Raw genomic sequence first — 26,348 nt, 5'->3', positions numbered from 1 at the left:
AACATGGGCGTTGCAATGAAAATTTCATTGACATGTGCAATGACAATAAAGACTCTTGAATCTTGAATCTTGAATTGAATCTAAATATCGACACGTCTGAAAAACCACCTCATGAGAGTGTAAAAATGTTTTTGCGATATTTAATAGGATTTTCGAAATTTAGGTGTTTCCATTACCGTTTTTTTATTGTGATATTTAGGATTTGCGCATTTCTAGGGGCAATGGAAATGCAGCTGACTCGTAGTGATCAATACACATTACGTGTAGCAGCAAACACAGTGGCTGCTGCTGTCTGTCCTGCTGGAAACCTGTCAGACAGGTGGACAGTCCGGTTCGTTTGGAACCTTTGAGAGCTACAGGTGACAGACGCTGATTGACAGGTGGGTCCTCCAATGGAATCTTTATTATTTAATCTGCTGCATATTTAATCTTATCTGGATTGTAACATTGAAAAGGTATCACATGAAATGAAATGAAGTGTCAGCGCTCCCACACTACGACGCCCCCTTCAGACCGTAAAGCGACTCACAGTTTGAACTGAGGGGAAATGAGGAGGAGGTGACTGAAGACCTCAGAGAGTTTCCTGAAACAGCTTTACTTTCACTTCTGTCGTCTTTCACAGCGCGGCAGATCCAGACCGACTTCAGCTAAACTGAAGGTAAATAACACCAAATAAATAAAGTGCAATAATCTACCAGTACTGTAGATCAATACAAGTGATTATTTCTCAGCTGAAGGTGGACATCACAGTAAGCAGTCAGGTGTGTTCCCGCTTCATAGCTTTCTATTATTAAATTAACTTGACTAACAACAGTGTGACACACATCACGGACTTCAGGTAAATGCACGCCTTCACATGCTGGAGACGGAAACTGCTGACATCGAGATTTCCTTCTCAAGTCCAGACATTTGTGTTTCATTAGAGGAATTTCTCTGGAATAAGTTGTGTCTGTGTTTGCGGCTCAGAAAGGTTCAGTTTATCACTTTAACATCGACTTCACACGACGCCATTTTAGAGTCAGAGCTGAAGAGAAAAGAGGAAGAGAAGCTACAAAACCACAAACATCAGCGTCAGACTGACGGCCCGTTTATTCTCTTTAGAGGTAACACATGTCAGTGATCAGTTAGATCAGTTAGATCATCTTTATTTATTCAGGAATCTGTAGATCTCCTCTGTGAGATCCAGGAACAAATGAGGCAAATTACAAATGATAGAATTCTACAGATTTCCAAGTTACAAAATAAATCCTAAGTTTCAGGAAATGTTCTCGCAGGCCTTCGTGCTCTCGACCATAAGCAGAGGGTCGGTTGTCAGTTTGAATCCCAGCTGGGGTCATTGAAGTGACGTCGACTCTCCAGTTTGCTCTGAAATAAGCATTTTTATTTTTATATTTATTTGCACCTTTACTGTTCTACAGTTGTAATTTTTTTTGCTCCGTTTGTTCTTATTTTCACCTTGTTCTTGTTCTTCCTATTGTTCTTATTATCACCCTTATTGTTCTTATTTTGCGCCTTATTGTTCCTATTGTTCTTACTTGCACCTCCATTTGCTGTTTGCACCCCCCCGCCTGCCCTTGTGTGTTCTGCAGAGCTTCTGTAAGAGTGAATTTCTCCATTGTGAGAACAATAAAGTCTTACATTAGTCTAATCTAATGTAATTTTGTTGTGTGAGTGAAGATCATTTACATTCTGCTCTTCCTCCTCCAGGCTCTTCATGCAGCAGATGCTCTTCAGTTGTCTGACGGTTCCAGCACTGTGACATTATGGCGACTGCAGCATCAGGTGAGTCCACTCATAAAGGACTGTCCTCTTTCTGTGTCCACATGTGATGCATGTAAGAAAAGCACTTTGTCCTCAGACCTTCAGTCCGGTCTGTGAAGCCTGAATTAAACTCTGAAACACTCAGACAGACTGAGCAGAGATCAGCTCACAGCTGGACTACAGTCACAGCTCCATCAGCTTTACGTCACATTGCTATTTTATTGGACAGTATGTTTGTCACATTCAGAATCATGCTTTGGGTTTAGCATTATTATTGATCCATGAATGGTTTTTAGTTCAAACAGCCTTCTGTCTTGGAGTGTTGGTAGCCCACTCAGCCATGGTTCAGCCTGCAGGGGCCGAACATTCAGACAGACTGAAGAAGATCTGCTTTCTCTTATTGTGTCTCACATACTTGGATTTCTCTTTAAAATTTTCAAATCACCTCATAAATACAGCCGAGATGATTCTGAGCTTTAATTGTTAATATTATTGATTGTAATTGTTCTCATTGTTGTTTAATTGATCTGTCTCGTTGTCTTGACAAAACCTAAAAGTTTGGTGGATTCACAACTCGAGCTGCTGTGTTGTTTGAATTATCTGCTGCTGAACTTTTCTCCACCATTAACTCTCTTTCTGTGAACACCTGAGGTGAATGACTCAGTGGTTTTTGTCATGAGCAGGTGTGTCACCTGCAGTGTTACACTAAAACTAAAGTGTGTGATGTGTGATTATAACTGTGATAATAACCGCCCTGAAACATTATGATGACATGAAAAAGTACAGAAAGGAGAAGGAGACCAGTTCAGATCACCTGATTATATGTCCGACCAACGTGACTTGAGTCGAGCTGGATTCAGTCTGGTTGTACTGCAGCAGGTCTCAGGACTGTGTGTCAATATGTCAGATACCTTAGTGGATCCAAGTGGACTCACTCTCATCACACGGTGTGTCATCATCATCATCATCGTGGCTGCAGGATGTGTTTTTGAATCTGACGTGTTGCTGCTCGTTTCCATCTCGGCTGCTTGTTGGTGGATCGTCACGCTGCTGCCAGTGTTGGTGTCGTCTCTCTGTTTGGGTCTGTTCAGGTCCACCACATCCTGGACTGGGTCTACTTATCCAGGACCGGGTGTGACTGTCACTTTCAGATTGGGTCTCTTTCTGGTGGATGTTTGGTTCTGGCAGGTTCTCCATGTGTTTGTTTCAGATCTGGTCCAGAGTTCTAGACAACAGTGTTCCTGTCATAAGAAGATCTACTGTAGATTACATGTGATCATATAAATAATTAAATGAATGATGTGTTCTTACATTCACAGATCGGCCTCCACTGAAGCGCAGCAGCAGCTTTCCTTTCCTGCCACCTGACAGTGAGTCAAACTGAACTGTGTTATCCTGCTATTTCAGAATATCTGAGTTTACAGTATTTTGTAGGTTCAGTCTGTCAGTAAGCAACTAAACCTGAAGTCAAACAGCAATGAAACTATAAATGAATCAATGCAAGTCAGTGTTTAGTTGCCTTTTCTAAATCTTTGTCTTTCACAGTGTCTGAGCTGAGGGTTGTTCTGCTGGGGAACAGCTGGTCTCAGAGGAGTTCAGTGGGGAACTTCATACTGGGACAGACTGTGTTCAACACTGAGGGAGAACCAGACCGCTGTCTGAGAGTCAGAGGACAGTTAAAGGACAAAGAAATAGTTCTCATCAACACACCTGATCTGCTGCATCCAAACATCTCTCAACACAAACTGACAGAGCTGATAGAAAACTGTGTGAGACTCTCTGATCCTGGACCTCATGTGTTCCTGCTGGTTCTGCAGCCTGAAGACTTCACAGAGCAACACAAACAGAGGCTCTGCAGCTTCCTTCAACTCTTCAGTGATCAATCATTTGATCAATCACTGGTGCTGATATCAACACCCAGAGAGGAGAGTCCAGGTTTGATGGAAAAGTATCAGCAACATCCTCCATTAAAGGACATGATTAGACAGTGTCGCTTCAGGTTTCTGTGGCAGAAGAATGTTGACCTTCCAGAGCTGTTAACACGTTTGGGTCAAATCATAAAGGAGAACAATGGAGAACATGTCAGCTATGAAGCATTTGCAGACACAGCATCTACTTTAGCAGCTGATCATCAAAGCCCACAACAAGCAGAAACATGGACTTCTCTCGTGGCTGCTGTTCAAGCTGCTGGTAAGTGCAGAAACAGTCCTGACAACGAAAACTGTTCAAACAAATCCTCTTTGATGAGAGTAGAGCATGAAGCTGCAAATTAATGATGTCATCTTTTTACAGGGTGTCATGGAGTTAAAACACTCACTGCGATATTCTCACGCTCAGAGAAAAACCCTCAAACTGACAGTAAGTAAATTCTTCACAGTGTTCATCATGTGTCTCCAGAACGAACCCAAACTCATCTCACAGTTCTTCACTACAGAAATACAAAAACAACAAATCAATTGGCAGAGTGCAGGAGCAACAGACAGATGCAATGAAATGTAATAATTACCAGCAGCATAATATGCCATTAGAGAATGTGTGTAGCCTGCAGTGATCAAAGTGTGTATGTTGTTGACAAGATCTGAGTAAAGTTAATGATCAGGATACCAGATTGTAATGCAGAGGTCACCTTGAGCAGAAATAACAGATCAATCAATCATTGAGGACAGCGAGAAAGAAAATGTTCTTTGGTTGCAAAGAAGGAGGTTGATCTTAACGACTCTGACCTGAAGTCCAAAATAACCAAAATGACATTTTCACTTCCTGTGGCCAATCAGTGAAAAGCATGATTCACTATTCCAAATGCAGTGTTTATTATTGTAGGAGCCATTCCAAGAAAAGCAAATGTAAGACACTAATTGGGCCAGTAGGGGTCACTATGCTGGGGGGTTAATGTGCTACATTAGTAGGAACCTTCATCCAGGTGACAGGTGTTGCTGGACGGAGGAGCAAAATAGTTTTTGACCACTGTGCCAGGAGGGGTAACACTCTGTGTTGTTGTGTTGGGAATGTCAATAGGTAACATTTGAAACAGATACAGTAATTTAGGCAGTACATTCATACGGACACTCTCAATAGAGACAGAGGCAATATTGACCATCGATCCAAGTCCTTACTGATGTTTTGGATGTGACTTTTGTAATTGAGATCGTGCAATTGTTATGTTGTTATATTGTTATAGATATTTAATTCCATCTGCTGGCCATATAAACCCACTATGCACTTTGGTTGCATCTGAAATGTTGCCACCAATATCCATGGCCATTGTTTTATCCACATTTAATTTATAGCCCGAGAAGCATCCATATGTGAAAATAAGATCCTTTAAATATGTTATTGTTGTTATAGGTTTTGTAAGATACAACAGTACATGATCTGCATACATTGATATTTTATGTTTTTCTCCATTTATCGTAATCCCCTTTACATTATAATCATCCCTAATCAACTGTGCTAGTGGTTCAATACTGATATCAAATAATAAGGGAGATAGTGAACAGCCTTGTCTACATCCACGTTCTTGGGGTGAAGGTGAAGGTGAAGCAATCTGAGAGAAACCCGTTCACCTTAGCTGCGGATTGTGGGTCCAAATATAAAGTTTGTATCCATTTATTGAAGTTTGGGCCAAATTGGAATCGTTTCAGAGTTTGAATTAAGTATCGCCAGAATACTCGATCAAATGCTTTCATAGCGTCTAAGGATAGTATCATTGACTCCTCTTCTTTAACTTTAGGATGTGTCATTAAATTTATCAACCTTCTCACATTGTCCCCATAGTATCTTCCCTTTATGAATCCTGTCTGATCGGGATGAATAATTTCCGTAATAATTTTATTGACACGTCTCGCGAGGATAGCTGTTAAGATCCGTACATCTGTATTCAGTAGCGAGATCGGCCTATATGACTGACATTTGGTGGGATCTTTGCCCTCCTTGTGGATAACCACTATTATAGCGTCTCTCCATGAGGGGGCCATGGTTCCAGATTGAAATGCATGATGGGGACATGACACAATTGAAGTCTCCTCCTAGCAATAAAATACCAGAACTATGCTGTAGTATTATGGAGGAGACCGTACGAATAAAGCTAGGCTCATCCTCATTTGGAGCATATATATTCATAAGGCAAACTTCCACTAAATCAATCCATTCACCATTATAAATCTCCCTGCAGAGTCTTTATGAATTTTGGTTAATGTAAAATTGACCTGTCTATGTATCAAAATAGAGACACCTCTTTTCCTGCCCGATGGATGTGATGAGTCCTTTGTCTGCCCAGGACTTCTTTAATTTCTCATGTTCTATATCTGAGAGGTGAGTTTCTTGCAAAAATGCGATCTGGCAGCCGTTTCTTTTTAACTGATTAAAAATTTTCTTTCTCTTGATTGGACTATGAAGACCCCTGACATTATAACTTATCAGCTTAATTGCTCCCATATCTTAAAAGCAGTGTCAGATTTGATGGACAAGAGAGAAGACGCAAAATAATATGAAATAAGCAGATTAAAAAGTTGGGGAAAATGAAATAAGGCAAACAATACGGTAGGTGTATATATAAAGACTGTATGGTACATGTAGAATAACTAAGAATTAGGAAGTAAACAGCAGCATATGCTTTATAGTCTTTTGGTTTTAACAAAGGTTTCGTATCCTGAAAGATTATGGAAATAAAAACTTTAACTATTGCTCTTATTCTTGCTAGATCCCTGGGGAACAAGGGGATCGTCCCAAACAGAACTGAACATAGAACTACCATAGCCAAGTTTCTGGTTGGTCCTGTGGGGCACAGTTCCAGGCTGCATCTCCAACATGCAGCTGTGCGAACAGTCCTTAAAGAACCAAGTTCGCTTTGGTTTGGACAGAAGCCAAACAGAGGATTCATTCTCAGTGAAGAACCTTGGAGCTCTATCTGCCTCTATACCTGCCAAAGAGCAGTGATTCCTAACACGTCTCTGGGGGTCATCAGGTGGATACCTCCCTTCAACAGTGTTTCGCCTACTTAGTCCCACGACACCTCCAGGAGGCTAGGCGGTGAACTCCGGCGTCCCAGAGTCACCCCCCCCCCCCCCCCCCCCCCCAGTGCCAGTTCACACTGCTCCTACACAATCCAAACAGCACTGCCACGTTCAACTGACCCAGAGATGCTCCAGGTAGTGGCCATTACCGATGCTACCATTTAACTATTGCTAATGCTAATGCTAACCCCTAAGAAGAACAGAAGAAGACAACACAGTTCCGATGCTACCATTTAGCTAATGTTAAGTGCTAACCGCTACCTGCTAAGAGGAACAGAAGAAGACAATACAGCTAGATTCACCTATACTGTTAACTGCTAGCTACCAGTACTAACTGCTAAGATACTATCATACTACCACCGCTTTAGCTATTGTTAGCTGCTACAATGCTACCACAGGCCTAGATGCCACATGTAACTGCCGATTGCCACACTACCATCATCTACCCCTGCCTCTCACCAACTGCACCAATAGAAGCGGGGTGGGAATACAAACCCTGGTTCGGGTAGGGGGTAGAAAGTAAAGAGGTAGAGTCAAAGATGAAAGTAGGGATTAGATACAGACCCTTTTTCGGGTAGGGGGTAGAAAAATTTAGAGGGTGCTGAAGGTGGAGGCCTAAGCCACAGACTAGATTTAACAGCCTCTTCTAACATTTCCTTCAAGAAGCAAACAAAACAGGAAAACAACCAAAAAGATCAAAAAACAAGCCAACTCTGTATCTTACAACGCAAACTCACCTGAACAGGCCGCATGGTCCCAAAGAGAGACTCTAGTTGGCCACACCTTTAGATAAGGTAGGGGACCTTATCTAAACTTCCTCTTCCTGGTTCTCTTCCTATTGGGAGAGCGAGAAGATGGGGCGGGGAAAGCAGAGCAGAGAAGAGGTGTCTTGTTCAGACCACTGACTAGACCTAGCAGCCTCATCTGACATCTCCCTCACTGTCTTCCTTAAATTTCGCCCATGCACTCCCAGCTCCCTCAACAGTGAAACAGCTGACCCTGCAACAAAACCTCTACACCCCACTTCAACCGCACAAACCCTGGTCTTCTATCCCCTCTGCTCAGATTCTGTCTTTAAATTTGCATAACTAGTCTTCTTCCTTTCATAAGCTGCCTAAACTGAATTTTCCCAAGGGACTGTTAGCTCAATAAAATACACAGTCTTTTTACTCATGGACCATAAGACAATGTCCGGCCTCAGATTACTATAAACTATTTCCTGGGGCACAACTAGCTTTTCTCCCAAGTCGACCTGCATTTGCCAATCATCAGCCCCTACCAGGCAGCCACCTACCTGCCTTCTCCCTGACTTAGCAGCTCTATTTTTTTCCCCCTCTCGAACAAACTGCACACCTAACCTCTCCTTTCTAGAACTTCCAGAATTCACCTGCTTCCTTCTCTCTTCAATGCCTGCGGCTAAGCTTCTCAGCACCTGATTATGCCGCCATGTATACCGGCCTTGTGATAAGCTAATTCTACAACCTGACAAAATGTGCTTTAAACTTGCTGTACCTGAGCAGAGTGGGCACGATTGGTCGCCCTGTACCCAGAGACTTAGGTTCTGCGGGGTTGGCAACACATCGTATGTCGCCCCTATCAGAAATTTAATACGGCCTTCCTCCATATTCCACAGGTCCCTCCAACTAAGTTTCCTCTTCTCAACACCTTCCCAAGTCAACCATTGTCCCTGTTTGGCTTGACCAACTGCTTTTGCCCACTTTTACAACTCCTCCTGCCTACGCACCTGTTCCACTACAAGCTTTCTTTTCTCCTTTAGACCTGCTTTATTCCACACTGGTTTGCCTGGGCCAAGCCCCAAGCCTCCCCGGCCAAATTGAACATTTCCTACTATTTCTGCATGCCTAAGAGCTGCCTCTGCCTCCTGCACTGCAGCCCTTGGGTTCCATTTCCTCCCCCCAGAAGGATTCGGAACCACATTGCTAACTAACATGTCCTTAGTCCCAGATAATAAAAGTTCTGTCCTAACCTTCGTGCATTTAAACTCCTCTGTTAGACTGGATACTGGCAGCTGAAGCATTCCTTTCCCATACAAAGCTACATTGCTTAAGCACCTGGGAGCACCCAACCATTTTCTAATATAAGAGCTAACTAGCCTTTCCATTCTCTCTGCTACAGATAATGGGACTTCATATACTGACATTGGCCACATTAACCTAGGATACAAGCCAAACTGCAAGCACCACAACCTCAGTTTTCCTGGGAGCCCTGATTTATCTATTCTCTCCAGCCCTTCTGCAACATCCTTTCTAAATTGCACAACCTGTTCAACATCATTCAGGTCCACATTAAACCACCGTCCTAGACTCTTGACTGATTTCTCCCTAATTGTTGGGACTTCCTCACCATCTATAGCAAACTTCCTATCACTTTCCCTCTGTATATTGAAAGTTAGCAGTGTCATATCATCCATGTAAGTCCTAATTGGTGGAAGACGCATTCCATTCTGCCGTCTCTACCCACCTACGACCCACTTGGAAGCCCTAATAATTACCTCCATAGCCATTGTGAAAGCTAGCGGGGAAACTGTACATCCTGCCATAATACCAGCCTCCAATCTTTGCCAGCCTGTTGTGAGCTCTGCGATACTTGCACACAGTCTGATGTCTTGGAAATATGCTTTCACCAAGTTAACAACTATCTCCGGCACTTTAAAGTAGTCAAAGGAACTCCAAATAAGGCTATTTGGTACTGACCCAAACGCATTAGCCAGATCTAAAAATACAACATTCAAGTCTCTTTTCTCCCTCTTAGCTGTCTGAATCTGATGCCAAATCATGCTAGTATGCTCTAAGCATCCCGCAAATCCTGGTATCCCTGCTTTTTGCACTGTCGTATCTATCATACCATTCCTTTCTAAGTAATTAGCCAGCGTCTGTGCTACGATACTAAAGAAAATCTTTCCCTCAACATTTAGGAGAGAAATAATCCGAAACTGGCTAAGGTCCGATGACTCCTTCTCCTTAGGGATGAAGACACCTCCTGCCCTGCGCCATGCTCTTGGAATACTTTGTTTCTCCCAAACTATTCTCAGGTATCTCCATAGTGTCCTTAAGATGCCAGGTGCACTCTTATAGACACGGTAGGGAGTTCCATTAGGCCCTGGGGCCGAAGAAGCCTTTGCACGCCTAACCACCTCCACAACTTCTCTCCACCTAGGTGGGCTCACATCCATCTCCTGCTCCACTTCCCCTAATAGTGGCATGTTAGGTGGAAGACCTATGTTCCTATTCTCCTTTGAATCTGAATACGTTGACTTCAAATACTGTTCAATCTCTGATTTCGTTGCCTTAAGTTGCCCTCCTTTTTCTTGATTAAACAAGCCTTTCACAAAATTAAAGGGGTTCCTAAAAAATGCTGACCTTGCACGTTCCTTCTTCTTTCTCTTCTCCCTAAGGTGTTCTGCCCTTCTGAGTACTGCTAACCTCCTTCTCAGTTCCTCCTGCAACACCTTAATTCCCTCCCTTTCTTCTTCTGACGCCTTCCTCCACTGCTTTCTTAACTGCCTCCTTTCCTTTACTAACTTCTCTATTTCTCTTTGCCGCCTAGACTTGCCGACCTGCACCCTCTCGCCTTTCCTTTTGGCAAGCACCCCAAATCTCTCTAGACCATTGGAGTAGATCACATCTTCAATTTTATCCAATTTCTCCACTACATCACCTCTAAGCCTGCTTAATATGACTGATAAATCTCTATCAACTGCCTCCCACTCTTTGCTATCATTAGCCCTCGGCCACCTAACTCTAGCTTTCTGCTCCATGCTTCTCTCCTTGGCTGGCCTGTTGACCTCAACACCAACTGCATCCCCTCTCCGTACCTCCTCCTCTCCAGGGATAGTGTTACTGAACTGTGGTTTTCTACCTGTCGCTGGACTTCATCCGACTGATTCGACTGACTTCTCAAGAAACACTGGTCGATGCGGCCACTCTGCCCTTCCACCACTATACACTTCCTCCTTCCCTGATGAGTTCTAAGGCCTGGGATTGATGTTATTTTCTGCCAGCCACATGGGCAAACTTGAAGCTTCCTATCCTCTGCTGCACAACTTTTGCTCTCCTTAGTTGCCTTCACTGTCACCTGAGTACTGCTACCTCTGGCCCTAAGAGATGGGTCCGTGCCCCCATCCCTCACTGAGTCATGTATCCAAGGCATAGTCATATCCGTTATCCTGTTCGTTACCATGCAATCCACCTGTGAGTCATCTTCCACCCCTGCTCTTGCTGACTCTTGGGGTATTTTCCTTATATTGGTTGTAGCTAAGTCTGGTTGTAGCAAGTCTAAGTCTTGCCACTGCTGCCATGGGTTACATGCCATGCTTACAAGGCTGTAGCAGCTCCACACCTGGGCATGTCAGACCACATCTCCGTGAAACTCATTCCTGCCTACAAGCCTCTGGCCTGCAGAACAAAGCCGACCACCAGGACAGTACAGATATGGACTGAGGAGGCCTCCTCTGCACTTCAGGACTGCTTCGAACTGACAGACTGGACTGTGTTCAGAGAAGAGGCAGACCTTGAGGAGTACACATCATCTGTATTGTCTTATGTTCAGTTCTGCACTGATGCTGTCCTCCCTGTTAAGACCATCACAGTGTTTCCCAACCAGAAACCATGGCTGGACAGCACAGTGCGGTCCCTGCTGAAAGCCCGGGATACTGCCTACAGATCTGGAGACAGGCTGGCTTATAGCAGGGCTCGAGCAGAGCTGAAGAAAGGAATCAAGCAGGCCAAGCTCCAGTACAAAAACAAAATTGAAGATCACTTCAAGAACAACAACCAACAGAACATGTGGAGAGGCATCAGAACCATAACGGACTACAAGCCGAACACTCAGCTCACCAGCCACGACCCCGCCCTGCCTGACACCTTGAACAGCTTCTTTGCCCGCTTCGACACATCAGGCAGCAGAGAAGTCACACACCTACCCCGGCTGGAGGAGCAGCACCAGCCCCTCGTCCTGCAGCAGCACCAGGTGTCATCCACCCTGAGGAGGATCAACACCCGCAGAGCTGCAGGACCGGATAAGGTGTCAGGCAAGACTTTGAGGACATGCGCTGACCAGCTAGCAGGAGTGTTCCTGGACATTTTCAACCTGTCCCTGCAGCTGTCCACGGTTCCTGAGTGCCTCAAGTCCTCCACCATCATTCCGGTACCGAAGAAGACATCCATCACCTGCCTGAATGACTACCGGCCTGTTGCACTGACCCCGGTAATCATGAAGTGCTTTGAGCGGATTATTCTCAGGTACATCAGAGACTTCATCCCCTCGGACCTAGACAGCCTTCAGTTTGCTTACAGAGGGAATCGGTCCACAGAGGATGCTGTCTCCATCACCCTGCACACAGCCCTGACCCACCTGCAGCAGCCCAACACCTACGTCAGGATGCTATTTGTAGACTTTAGCTCAGCTTTTAACACCGTCATCCCAGACAAGCTGGCGCTGAAGCTACACACGGTGGGTCTGCCTGCATCTCTGTGCCACTGGATCAGAGACTTTCTCACCAACAGGCCTCAGGTGGTGAGAATAGGGAACATCACATCATCCCCTCTGGTCCTCAGCATGGGCACGCCACAGGGTTGTGTGCTCAGCCCAGCCCTCTTCACCCTGATTACTCACGACTGTGCTGCCATCCACCCCACCAACACAGTCGTGAAGTTTGCGGACGACACTACAGTAGTGGGTCTCATCTCAGATAACAACGAGACCCACTACAGAGAGGAGATACACCAGCTCACCCAGTGGTATTCAGCCAACAACCTGGTGCTGAACTCAGGGAAAACCAAGGAGGTCATTGTGGACTTCAGGAGGTCCAGGAAGACGGATCACGCCCCCCTCCTAATGGACGGAGAAGTGGTGGAGCGTGTGGACAACATCAGGTTCCTGGGCCTCCACATCACATCTGACCTCTTCTGGTCCATGAACACCTCCCGCCTGGTGAAGAAGGCACAACAAAGGCTCTTCTTCCTCAGGAAGCTGAAACGGGCTGGACTCTCCTCTCGGTTGCTCGTTAACTTCTACAGGGCCACAATTGAAAGCATCCTCTGCCTCAGTGTGACAGTGTTGTATGGCAGCTGCACGGCACAGGAGAGGAAACAACTGGCACGGGTGGTTAAAACTGCACAGGGCATCGTGGGCTGCCCCCTCCCTGACCTAGACTCTATATATGAAGGTCGGGTCAGAAAGAGGGCGAGATCCATCGCCACGGACCCCAGCCACCCGGGCCACAGACCGTTTGTACCGCTTCCATCAGGAAAGCGGTACAGGAACATCCGCACCACCACTAACAGACTGAGGGACAGCTTCTTCCCCAGAGCTGTTAGAGCTATCACCCCCAGCAGCCCCTCACTGCAGTGAGAGACTGTGTGAACTGTGAACACTGCACACCGCACTTTACACCTACACCTACACCTCTACCTCCACCTGCACCTTCTGTGTACTTGACTTTTGTGTACACACATATACTATAATTATATACATTTTAGTATATCAGCACATTTCAGTTTCATTGGCATATTTTATTCTGTCGGTACATTTCGCTGTGTATATTTTATATTTTATTCTGCTTGTATATTTTATTCTGTTTGCACATTTCACTTCCATATTTTATTGTTTATTGTTTAGTATATTTTATTGCTATATATTGCTATTATATTATTAAGTATTTTTTCATTCTGTTATATTTTTAATTGCTTCACGAATATTTTTTTTTTATTGCATGTTGGTTTATTTTATTTTATTGTAGTTATCTTAATTTTATTCAGTCTTTCTAGTCTTATCTTTCTTACCATCTAACATGGGGGTTGCAATGAAAATTTCATTGACATGTGCAATGACAATAAAGACTCTTGAATCTTGAATCTTGAATCTTGAATGGGTTGCTAGCCCATACCAGCACCTGTGGGGTCTTTTCCCTCCTGTCAGCTGTCTTTCCAAGCAGTCACATGGTCTTTCCCTTGTTGTCAGCTGCTCTATTCACAACAGTCACTAGCCAAGCTAGTTGTGAGTTAATTTAAACACAAGATACTTGTGCTCAAAAAGAGGATTCATTCTCAGTGAAGAACCTTGGAGCCCTAATCTGCCTCTTTACGTGCCAAAGAGCAGTGATTCCTAACACGTCTCTGGGGGTCATCAGGTGGAAACCTCCCTTCAACAGTGTTTCGCCTACTTAGTCCCACTACACCTCCAGGAGGCTAGGCGGTGAACTCCGGCTCATAGACATAGCATGCAAAAGGGTTTGTTTTTTGTTTTCCCCTTTTTCAAATTCAGAACTAATACCTATTAAGGATGCTGTCGCTCAGTACTCCGGTCCATCAGCTAGGAGGATGTGTTTCTTTATATAGTCCATTGCCTTGGTAACATCCACAAACTCCCGCTCATCGTTGTTGTTGGTGATGCGGAGCCTGGCCGGATACAGCAAACCGTAGCGGACGCCCGGTTTCCCACGAAGCATCTTTCTGGCGGGCGTAAACACCGCCCTGTCTCTGGCGACCTTGGCAGTGTAGTCCGGGAAGATAGCGATCTGGTTTCCGTTGTAGTGGAGTTGGCCGCCCCGGTCTCTGGCTTTCCTCAGAATATCCATGGCATCTCCCTCATTGTGTAGCTTCGCAATAATTACACCCGGCTTGTCTACGGGTCTTCTTTGTGTCAGGCTGTGTGACCGTTGGATTAATATCTCTCTGTCCAGGTGTAGCACTTCTTTGAGGAGTTTAGAGACCGCGGTTGGAGAGCTCGAACCCGGCTCTTCAGCTACACCAGTGATCCGGATGTTTCCTCTCCTCATCCTGCCCTCCATGTCCTCACACTTTTCTTTTAGTCCTTCAACTTGCTTCCTGAGGTCTGTTACAGTGGTTTGCATCGATACAACTTCATCAGACCACTCTGATAGCCCGAGCTCAACAGCCTTCACATTAGCTTTTACATGCTCCACTTCTGTACGCATAGCGGTTGTGTTGTTAGCTATCTCAGTTTTTAAGTCTTTTATTTCCTTCTTCAACGATTCAAAATCCTCTGCTAGCGCACTCTTCAATTCTTCTCTGATAACAGTCGCTATATCTTTTCTCAGTGAAGAAAGAATGTCAGCTTTGATCGTTGCGGTGTCCATGCCTGTACTTACTTCAGGTGCAAGTGAGGTCAGGTCGGATTTGTCTGGACTGTTAGCCGATGAGGTTTTAGGCCTTGTGTTGGACCGACCTTCGTATTTGTATTTTCGGAGATTTGCTGCCATCCACGTCGGTTCTGCAGCCCACTGACGTCGCCGGATAGTTTTAATTACACAGTTATCACATTTAATTTATGGTTTTGAGCGCAGATGTCTTGTAATATATGATAATAATGGAGATTCTGCAGGAGCTCACAAAAGCGCGTCTCACTCCATTGCGGCTCGCTGGCGCCCTGTGTTGCTGTGTTGTATTGAAGTTCATTGTTTGGAGTTATGCCCACCATTTATGGAACAAGCACGTGAAGATGGCAGCGATGAGAGAAGCTGATGATGCTGCAGGATTAAAGGCCTGCGAGGACAGCTTGATGGAGTTAGCCAGAGACAGTATGGTGGTGATCAGGGTGTTGACTGTAGGGTGTTGACTGTCCTGGAGGATGAACTAAGGATGGAATGAAAGATAAAGTCCAGCCCTGATCCTACAGAAGAACAGTCTTCCTAAGTGAACGTTCACCACAGCTTCATTTCTTGTGATGTGTGATGACACTGATCGCTGCCATGCAGTCATTTCAACTTCATGTTTCTGACTGTCAAAACTTCTTCTCTGAAATGTCTTTTATGATGTGAAACAGCTGAATATGAACATCATTTAGTTAATTGTGAATGATATGATGATGATAAATTACATTTTAAATCTGTTGACACAATGAATTGAACCAGAACATTGGCCAAGTGTGGAGATGAGTGAAGATCTCTTCATGTCAGCAGTGCAGAGATTTCAGACTCACAGTTTATGTCGTTTTATCTTTCTACAGCATCTGGAATCAGGATTGTGCTGCTGGGAAAAAGTGAGGACAAACAGACAAAACTTGGTAACTTCATCATCAGGAACAAAGCTTTTCATCACCAGAAAACTTCCCCAACCAGATATTGTGTGGCTGCCAGTGGAGAGTGGAGAGGAAATCCTGTCACAGTGGTGAAAAGTCCAAACATCTTCAGTCTGTCTGAGGAGGCAGTCAGAGAAGAGATGAAGAGCTGTGTGGCTCTTTGTCCTCCTGGACCAAATGTTCTTCTGCTGTTAGTGAAACCTTCTAAGTTCACTAAGGTCACAGAGAAGAACAGACAAACACTGAAGTTCATCCTGAGTCTGTTTGATCGAGATGCTTTTAAACACTCGATGGTCGTCGAGACAGATGAGAGGAATGAAGCAGCTGTTAGACGACTCCTTAAAGACTGTGGAGGAAGATGCTACAACATGGCTGAAGACAACAACCACACACTGTTAATGGAGAAGATTGAGAACATTGTGTATGAAAACAAAGGAAGCTTCCTCACCTTCAAAGAAGAGACCACCAGACCAGCTTTAAACCTGGTTCTGTGTGGGAGGACAGGAGCAGGGAAGACTTCAGCAGCCGAGGCCATTTTAGGTCGGACAGCGTTTCATTCAGTCTGCGACTCATCAGAGTGTGTTAAACATCAGGGAGAGGTGTGTGGACGTCGGCTTTCCCTGCTGGAGCTGCCTGCCTTGTCTGGAAAACCTCAGGAGGCAGTGATGGAGGAAGCATTCAGGTGTGTCTCCCTCTGTGAACCTGAGGGCATCCATGCCTTCATCCTGGTCCTACCTGTGGGTCCCCTCACTGATGAAGACAAGGGAGAGTTGAAGATCATCCAGAACACTTTCAGCTCTCGAGTCAATGACTTCACCATGATTCTGTTCACTGTGGAGTCAGATCCTACAGCTCCAGATGTTGTTAACTTTGTCAGAGGAAACAAAGACATTCAGGATGTCTGTCGGAGCTGTGGAGGAAGATATGTTGTTCTCAACATCAAGGACAAAGAGCAGATCCCAGAGCTGCTGGATAGTTTGGAAAAGATGAGACCCTGCAAAGACAAATGCAGCTACACAACAGAAACATTTGCATCTGCTCAAATAGAAAAGATCACCACACTACAAGCTGAACTGAGGGAAACAAAAGGCTTCGTCAGCTGTAAGTATTGTAAATGATAAAGAGAAACCATCTTTTTTCTCTGTCCTGAAGTAACTTCTGGTCTTTGTATTTCACAGGTGATGATGGTGAACTGAGCCCACAGTGTCTCAGGGTGGTGCTGATAGGAAAGACTGGCTGTGGAAAGAGCTCTTCAGGAAACACCATTCTAGGAAGAAAACAGTTTAAAGCTGAATCGAGCCAAACATCAGTCACCAAACAATGTCAGAAAGCACAGACTGAAGTGGACGGTCGTCAGGTCGTTGTGGTCGACACTCCTGGTCTGTTTGATACAACTTTGTCCCATGAAGAGGTTCATGAGGAGATGGTGAAATGCATCAGTCTTCTGGCTCCAGGACCTCACGTCTTCCTGTTGGTGTTACACATCGGCAGATTAACAGATGAGGAGAAGGAAGCACTGAAACTCATCAAGGAAGGTTTTGGAAAGAACGCTGAAAAGTTCACCATCATTCTTTTAACTGGAGGAGATTCACTGCAGCATGATGGGATATCTGTTGAAGATTACATTAAAGAGAAATGTGATGCTTCATTCAAGAAGCTGATCGCTGACTGTGGAGGAAGATACCATGTGTTTAACAACCGTGATGAACACGACCGCACACAAGTGAGTGAGCTGATGACCAAGATTAACACCATGGTGAAGAAAAATGGAGGAAGCTGCTTCACTAATGAGATGCTGCAAGAGGCCGAAGCAGCAATAAAGAAAGAAGTGGAGAAGATCCTGAAGGAGAAGGAAGAAGAGATGAGGAGAGAGAGAGAGGAGCTTCAAAGAAAACATGAGGAAGAAATGGAAGAAATGAACAGAAGAATAAAAGAACAGAGAGCAGAAATGGAAAAGGAGAGAAAACAGAGAGAGAAACAACTTCAGGAAATGAAGGAAAACATTAGGAAAGAACGTGAGGAGAGAAAGAAAGAACGGAAAATGAGAAAAGAAGAGAACAGGAAGAGAAAACAACAGGAAGAAAGTGAAAGAGAGGAGTGGAAACAAAAAGTTGAAGAAAGAAAGCTGCAGGAAAGCAGAGAAGAGATGATAAAAGAACGAGAGGAGTGGGAGAATAAACAAAAAGAAGAGTGGAAGAGACGATACCAAGAAGAGGAAAAGAGACGAGAGGAGGAACGAAAAAGACTTGAAAAGCTGCAAGAAGAGTACGAGCGAGAAAGAGAAAATGATGAAAAGAAAAGAAAAGAAGAGGACAGAATCAGAAGACAACAAGAGGAAAAAGAGAAAAAAGACATCGAGGAGAAATATAAGAAAAAAATAGAGAATCTGCAGAAGACACATGAAGAAGAAGCCAGAAAGAAAGCTGAAGAGTGTAATGAATTCAAAGAGAAACTTTCAGCTCAGAAAGAAAAACATGAGACAGAAATAAAAGACAAAGAGAAACAATATGACATCTTAAAGGCACTTTCAGCCCACACAGAAGAAGAAACAAAGAAAAAACATCAAAGAGAAATATGTGACTTAGTGAAATGTGTGACCAAAAAGAAAGAAAATCTGACAAAACTCAACGACTTACTGACGAAACATGAAGAAGAAATGAAGCAGGTGAAAACTGAAGAGGAAGAGAAGAATCTGCAGCAAAAACATGAAAAACAAATGAATGAGTTGATTCAGGAGCTTTCGACAGAAGCCGACACATCAACCTGCTCGATTTTATGAGGAGATTTGTTTTATGTAAACGTCAGCAGGAGTTTTCAGGTGTTTCAGTGAGTGAACTCGAGAGTTTTCAGATCTGTGAATTGTTTTCCTGCTCAGACAGTTTGGATCTCAGACTGTGATCATGTTGACGTGGAGGTGCACAAACCTCACAGCTGATCCCAGACAAGATGTTAGAAACATACATTTATTCACAGGTAAAACATCTGGCAAAGAGTAATATTTCAGATAGTTGATCAGTAATCAGAGCTTCTGTTTTCTCAATCTGTGCTTTAATCAGGACAACTGATTTTTTTGTTTTGCAATAAAATGTGTTGACCTGATGGGGGCGCTATGGGAGCAACAAAGGCCACCAGTATCATTCAAATCCTTTTCTGGAGACAAAGTCTGCTGACCGGAACAAACAAACTACCTGATAAGTCCCCAAACGCAGGAAGCACAAGTGAACTGAGCGCTGCAGGAACGGTTCCTCCCAGACGAGCAGGTCTCGGTTGGTTTTTTAGTGCGTCAACAAATCACATCATTGCACAATTCTGAGTCAAAATGCTGCTGTTGTCAGTAATTCATGAGACTCCTGAAACAAAACTGATTTCAGACCCTATTTCAACACATACTGTACTGTGCACTTAGTGGCCACTTTATTAGGTACCTTTGCAGTCTCTTGCAGTCCAGTCCTGCTCTGAAATAAAGTCTTTGTTCAAGATGCTGACATGTATGTGTTCAGTTTTTGGTCACATTGTTGAAAATTATTCCCATTATATTGAGAGGTGTTTCTAATATTTTGTCCTCCCTATTCCCAAACATGAGGGGGCAGAATATAACAGTGTTTTTCAACCTTTTTTGAGCCATGGCACGTTTCTTTCATTGAAAAAATCCCACGGCACACCACCAGCTGAAAATGTGAAAAAAAGCTTATATAAACAATATAAGTGTTATGTTGTTAATATTAGCTTTTTGTTTAATATTGAAGAATGACGTTATATTATAACATCTTGAATTAAAAATAGGAATCAAACACAAAGAAAAAAGTATTTTATAATCTTTCATATTTATACTCACTCAGTGTGAAACCTGGACCCGCTTCGGGTCCGAGCATCTCATTTTAATTGCTCTGCCACAGTGTGGGACTTTTTTGATTTAGCCACAAGTTCAGCGACATGGTAGTAAGCTTTAAGGGCTCTCTCGTTTACCTTTGCAGTTTTTCTCATGACAGTTGCCTGTTTCTCCGTGTGTTCACGCAGGCGAACAAAATACTCCACATTTTTGTTTTGAAGTGAAGGGTGTTTCGTTTGGAGATGGCGTTTAAGCTTACTTGGGACCATAGCACTATTGGAGAGCTTTTCACCACATACCAAGCACAACGGAGTTGGTGCCGTTGCAAGTAAATCCAAATGAAAGATAGCTTTCGTTGTATTGCCTCACGCCAGAAACTTTGCTGGACGTCACCGTCTTTGCTTTCTTTTGACCTCCACTCATACTAGGGCCTTCATCTGGGTCTGGATTTTGTCCAGGGTCCAGTTCAGAGTCAGCATTTTTCCTCTTCAAAAACTTATCCATCACTTTCACCGTCGTCCTGCTATCCACAATACCACCGTCAACGCCACCTGCCGCTGCATCCATGCGTCACTAATTCGCTTGTCTTGTCCAAGGACAAGGCAATTAGCTACCTGCTGCTGCCACCTACTGGTATGGAAGAGTAGGTTGCTACTACATGATTACTCTGCCAGGCGCTAGACCGCCCAGGCACACAAATTGATAATTTCCCACGGCACACCTTACAATATCTCGCGACAGCGGTTAAAAAACACTGGAATATAAGACACACATCTGGATGTGATGCAGTCCAGTACAACAGCACCACTAACTGTGACCTCGGAGCTAAAAACTCATATTTAAATGAAAACCTGTGACGGTGTCTTAATGACTTAACTTAATGACACAACAGCTGTACTGGATTGCTTCAGACTGTTCATGTGTTCCTAATAAAGTGGCCACTGAGTGTATTTTTGTTGTTTTTATATGGACTTTTGGTCATAATGGAAATCTTTAGGTTTTGGACTGTTGGTCTGAAGGAAGTCGTGATTTTAATAATTTTGTAACTATTTTCTAACATTTAATAGAGCAAACAACTTACTGAGAAAATAATCTGCAGATTAATTGATGATGAAAAAGTTCAGTAGTTGCTTGATTTACTTTGTAACACAGGTTTTGAAAAGTGCTTAATGAATAAAGTTTGATTTATTCTTCTTCATGTGTTGTAACTGAACTTGTATTAAAACTGTCATCATAGAGCACTGACACTTCCTGCCAACATTTAAACAAACCCATTTCTCAATGAACTGTTCCTTCCTTCTGTGCAGCCAATAGTTTAAGCTCATTAACATGTAAATGAGCATGAAGACACCTGAAACCTGCATTTAATTTGTCAGTAAACATGCCCTCGTTGTCTCTCGGACTAATTGTCCTCTGATTTCACACAAAACTAAACTGTAACTGTGACAGATGTGATGGATTATCTGTCTGCTGCAGCTCTCAAGTCTCTGCAGCCAGAAAGTGTCTGCCTGTGTTTTAGGGCTGGCTCAGGCTTGCCTTGGACCAGCCCCTAGTTATGCTGCAATAGGATTCGGCTACCGAGGGACTTCCAATGACACCCAAACCTCTGTTCTTCCCTCCCTCTCCATCTGTATGCGTTCCTGTCCTATCAAGCATGTTACTAACTTGGCTTCTCCCCCGGAGTCTTTGTGCTTTCTCGTCTTGTGGGTCTGAATGGAGAGCGGCTGAGCCTGGACTACTGAGCTCACCTGCCAGACATCCACTGCAACTTTTATTGTTATTAGCTATGCTAACATTGTCTTCCCTGGCTCTCGAAGAAGGCGGACGCTTTTTCTTTTGCTCCGTCCCTGCCCTTATCTACCCTGCTACTGCTCTTTGTCCTGTGCTGTCTCTGTCTCTGTCTAACTATCTCGGAGCCTCTCTCTGCATTCTCCTCCAAATCCAAAAAATGATGGATCTGGTCAGCTGGTCTCTCAATGCAATTGACCATATTTTCTCCACAATGAAGTTGGGTAAAGGAGAACCCGCCTGCCCTGACGGAACGTTCGCAGCCGGCTACACGTTGGACTCCTGGGAGAAGTGGAGGATCGTGTGTCTGTCGGTTCTTTCCGTTGAGGATGTTGAAGATGCATACACAATTGGATTTATGATCTTAGGCTTTCTGCTGTTTGGCTTTGGCGGATACCTGATCTACTGCATAATAAGGAAGACGCTGGTGGAAATTGGCAAGCTGCTTGTCTTGATCGAGGGAATGTGCAGGGCTGCCTGCACTCAGACTCAAGCGATTTGTGAGCTCAATCGCAAACTGGATGCGATTCCTGAGCTCCTTCGCCGGTCGGATAACAACTCGGAGAAGCTGTCGGCTCGGCTCGGCTGAATCTGGCCACTGATTCGGACATTTTGGAGCAAGCCACCGTGAGACCAGAGAGACTCAAGGGCAGACAGAAAAATTCCAGGTCGGCCCGTCCTAAAACAATTGTTATCTCCATTGGCTCCCAGACATAAACAGCCTTCTCAAGGACGCTTATCTCTCCACTCTCCTGGATGTTTCTGCAGACAAGATGCTCCGACCCCCCACCTCCTTCTGGGACATTCACCCTTACCCTCAATTCAACGCCTTCTTTGGCTCCTCACCCCCCTCCTTCCCCCGCGCGGCATAGTAGGCCAAGGGTTGAGGACGGCGCCCTGTAGGAGCTGTAGCCCTCCCCCGGGCGACTGTGCTGTGACCCCCCCCCCCCCCCCGAACTTCCTTCCCCCACCCACATGTGCAGGTGTTACAGTCTTGTTATGATGTCTTAAATGTTGCTTGTGCTGAGGTGTTTTTTTTTTACCAAGCCCACACTGTGCCCCCCCCCCCCAATGGGCACAGTCTGAGATTAGCTTTTTTTTTTTTCTCTCCCTCCCCTCCTGTTTTCATTTGTTTTTCATCTAAGTAAGCGAGGCGCCGCCCTGCTGGCTGCATCGTGGTTCTCCTGTCCCTGTCTTCCCATGTCAATTATTTGTACTGTCTTTTGTGCCATTGTGTCCTCTGGGACGGTGTAACTGAACGGAATTTCGTTGCACTTGGAAACTTGTGTAATGACAATAAATGATTCCTGATTATTAGATCATCAGTGCTGTGCTATGTTCTTATACTATCTGCAAAAATAGTGCAAAACTATTTTGTGTTGATGCTGTGTTTCAATGCAGTGAAGAAGAGCATAGATATAGATAATAATCCTACCTTACTCCAGAATACTCTAACCAAACTGAACAGTCGAGTATTATTATTTAGACTAAAACTGACCCATTGAAGTGTCTCTCAGCTACCACCCCAACACCAACACATCTGGAAGCATCTGAATCAGAATCCGCTATGCTGGTCAAGTATTTGTGTATGTACAAGCAATCTGACTGCTGTTTAAACATTACACTCAATGTACTTGCATAGAAAAAAGACACACAGCTCAACGAGGACAAAAACACAATAAAACAGAAGACTGAACAATAAGTGAAGTGATGAAATAATAATTACAGAATGAGAGCTTTGGGGCATTCAATCGTTCGCAACTGGACCTCGTCAGTTTGTCTTAGAAGACGTTTCGCCTCTCATCCGAGCAGGCTTCATCAGTTCATGCACACCAGACTAGATAGGACAGCTCTAGTCCAATGCAATGGTGTTAGGTTCAAGTAATTATCCTCTGAGTGAGGCCAACCCCCAAAACCAAGGATGGTATCACTCTATTGTGAGGCAAACGATCCCCCATTAAGGCGGGGTAGGGTGCAACAATCCCCCATTAAGGCGGGGTAGGGTGCAACCCTTGGGTGTCAACGACAGTCGTCTGCCTCGTTAGTGTCCCATTCTTGTCTTTGGAGCCTCCTCGAGCCATGTGTGAATGGCTTTGTTGTTTATTTTCAGAGGCTAAATCTTTGAATCTCTTTGGGATAGATGAATGGACAGCATTATATGTGGGAGATAGGTGGTGTCTCAGACACCCCCCCCCCACCTCTGTTCAGAGATGGTTTTTCAACCTTGACATAGATGGCTTCTCTTACTCCTCTTTCAAACCATCTGTCTTCTCTGTCCAGAATATGCACATTTTTATCCTCAAAGGAGTGTGCTTCCTCCTTGAGATGTAGGTAAACAGCTGAGTCCAGCCCTGAAGAGTTTGCCCTTCTGTGTTGTGCCATGCGTCTGCTCAGTGGCTGTTTGGTTTCCCCAATATACAAGTCTGTGCATTCCTCACTGCACTGGACTGCATACACCAGATTGTTTTTCTGAGTGTGAGGTGTTCGGTCTTTGGGGTGCACCAGCCTTTGTCTGAGAGTGTTCCCAGGTTTGAAATGTACCGGGATGTTGTGTTTGTTGAAGATTCGCCTGATTTTTCTCTGATACACCAGACACATATGGAATGACGATGTTATGCCGTCTGTCCCTCTTTTCCTCCTCCGTCACCGTGTTCTTTCTGGAAGCAGCTGAACTTTTCACAAAAGACCAGCTGGGGTAACCACAGGTTTTGAGGGCCCCCCTCAGGTGTTTGTGTTCCTTGTCTCTGGCCTGTTGGCTGGTAGGAACAGTATCAGCTCTGTGTTGGACAGTTCTGATAACACCTAGTTTGTGTTCCAGTGGGTGATGTGAGTCAAAAAGGAGGTACTGGTCTGTGTGAGTGGGTTTTCTGTAAACCCCAATATGGAGGCGCCTGTTCTCTCCAATGTGGACATCACAGTCCAAAAAAGGCAAACTCATGTCCTTGACATCCTCTTGAGTGAATTTGATGTTCTTGTCCACTGAGTTAATGTGCTCGGTGAAGGCTTGCACTTCTTGGCTTTGGATTTTTACCCAAGTGTCATCCACATATCTGTACCAATGACTTGGTGTTGTTCCTTTGAAAGAGTTCAGAGCCGTTCTTTCCATGTTCTCCATGTACAGATTAGCCACAATGGGGGATACTGGTGAGCCCATCGCACGCCATGTTTTTGCCTGTAAAACCTTCCCCTAAATTGAAAATAGGTGGTTTTTAGGCAGAGTTCCAGTAAATGGCATATTTGCTCCGGGTTAAGGGGCAAAGTTCTGCAAAGTGTTGTCTTGTAACAACTGCTGTCTCACTGTTTCCACAGCATCCTGGGTTGGAATGCATGTGAACAACGAATGTTGTGAATGTCCTTTGCTGGGGTTAGGTCAGCTAGTGGTGACCCACCACCCGTGCCTTGCTTGTGGGTGTTTTTTTTTTAATTGCTACAAGTACAGACAATATGTGAGCAGGCACCCTCTGGGTACAAAGTATGTACATGCATAATATTTGTCAGGGCACTTACCGTTCTGCAGGATGTTCTTGTATTTGATCTTGACTTGCTGCCAAGTTCGTTTGGGCCCAGTCATGTTTAATCTGAAAATAATAAATTAAATTAAAAAATGAACAAAGGACACACACACATAATGAATGAAACAACAGAGGAGCATGAGGAGCAAATAAGGAGCTGCATTTACATGATTTCACTCACACCTGCAGTCGGTTTCATAATCAGAATACAACTACGTTTTTGGGGATGTTAATGGATAGATATATAGATACTTTATTAATCTCCAAAGAGAAATTTACAATATTAACTATATTTATATTACCATCAATAACTATTTAGATTGTGATTGTGATGGTTTCAGTGGAGTCGTGAGTGTGTGGTTGTGAAATACTTGCGCTTTCAGGCGATCTGCAATACTTTGCCGCGCTTTCTCTCGTTGTTTTATGGCAGTGGCGGTGTTTCCTTTTTGTTTAAATTAGGTCTTTGACCTCTTCATATGCCTCCATAATTATCTCCTGCTCCAACGGGGAGAAGTACGTGCATGAGATGCCATGGTGAATCAGTGAATCTGTGATTGCTTGCCGTTTGTGCAACCATTTAAGCCTGAACTCTGTTGTTTTGGATTGGTTGAGCCAGACTTAATAACTTATCCTGGATGTCTGAATCCTACTTTTGTGCAACGGACCCCAGATTTGAACGTTTGCTGATGCTTCTTTAAACATTTATTTGCAGACTTTGACACATTTTCGAAGATGATTTCTCGTCTTTACTTCATGTCACTTTTGTGAGGTGACCATTCTGAGCTCAGCTGTCCTTTCACTCTTTCACTGCAGAGCATGTTTTCATTTTCCTCCACAAAGTTCACTGTTATTGTATGTAAGGTTTTATGTATAGTGAGCAGGGACCATAGGAACCTGTTCACTGTACATTATCCTGCTTAGAACACGGCTTACTACTAAAGCATTCAACAATGTGACACAAAATAGTGATTAAAACATGTTTTATTGATTTAAAATGAGCCTACTCTCGTCTGTCGCCGCTCTCACTGCGCAGCCACTCTGAAAGTAAACACATACGTTGCCTAGCAACCACCTCTCACTGTGCTCAGGCTAGCAGGCAGGAAAACTTATTTCTTTACAGTTATTCAGAGAAAGCATGTCAAATGTGGAGAAGTGACGGGATATCCCAGACCTGAGAGAGACGTAGCTGGAGACAGAGTTTGGTTTCTATTATTTTGTACTGATGGACAAAAGTCCCGCAGCAGCTGATTTCTGCGTTCAGCGTCAAAAATTAAAAATCTGTCTACAGTTTTGTCTCCACTCAGCAGTCTATTAGCAGGTCGATCGTCCATGCTGTGTTTTTCTTGTTTATTTCATGTCTCTCCTCTTCAATCTGGTCAGTCTCTG

General features: G+C 44.2%; 1 protein-coding gene across 2 annotated transcripts; it reads left to right on the top strand.

The window, feature by feature from the left end:
• Nucleotides 1-593: 593 nt before the first annotated feature.
• On the top strand, nucleotides 594-20,900 carry LOC121607010. 2 transcript variants are annotated; one of them, XM_041937658.1, is made up of 7 exons: nucleotides 594-658; nucleotides 1,708-1,782; nucleotides 3,081-3,131; nucleotides 3,307-3,951; nucleotides 4,054-4,119; nucleotides 15,762-16,934; nucleotides 17,012-20,900. In XM_041937658.1, the coding sequence occupies exons 2-7, from the start codon at nucleotides 1,764-1,766 to the stop codon at nucleotides 18,610-18,612; spliced, it is 3,555 nt and encodes a 1,184-aa protein (XP_041793592.1). In that variant the 5' UTR covers nucleotides 594-658; nucleotides 1,708-1,763; the 3' UTR covers nucleotides 18,613-20,900. The 2 variants fall into 2 exon arrangements, with proteins under 2 accessions (XP_041793592.1, XP_041793593.1); XM_041937659.1 differs by having other exon boundaries at nucleotides 644-761.
• The last annotated feature ends 5,448 nt before the right edge of the window (nucleotides 20,901-26,348 follow it).

This window comes from Chelmon rostratus, chromosome 5 (genome assembly GCF_017976325.1).
Source record: "Chelmon rostratus isolate fCheRos1 chromosome 5, fCheRos1.pri, whole genome shotgun sequence".
Classification (NCBI taxonomy): domain Eukaryota; kingdom Metazoa; phylum Chordata; class Actinopteri; order Chaetodontiformes; family Chaetodontidae; genus Chelmon; species Chelmon rostratus.
The sequence above is the reverse complement of the archived record's forward strand: the minus strand, read 5'-3'. Positions and strand labels throughout refer to the sequence as shown.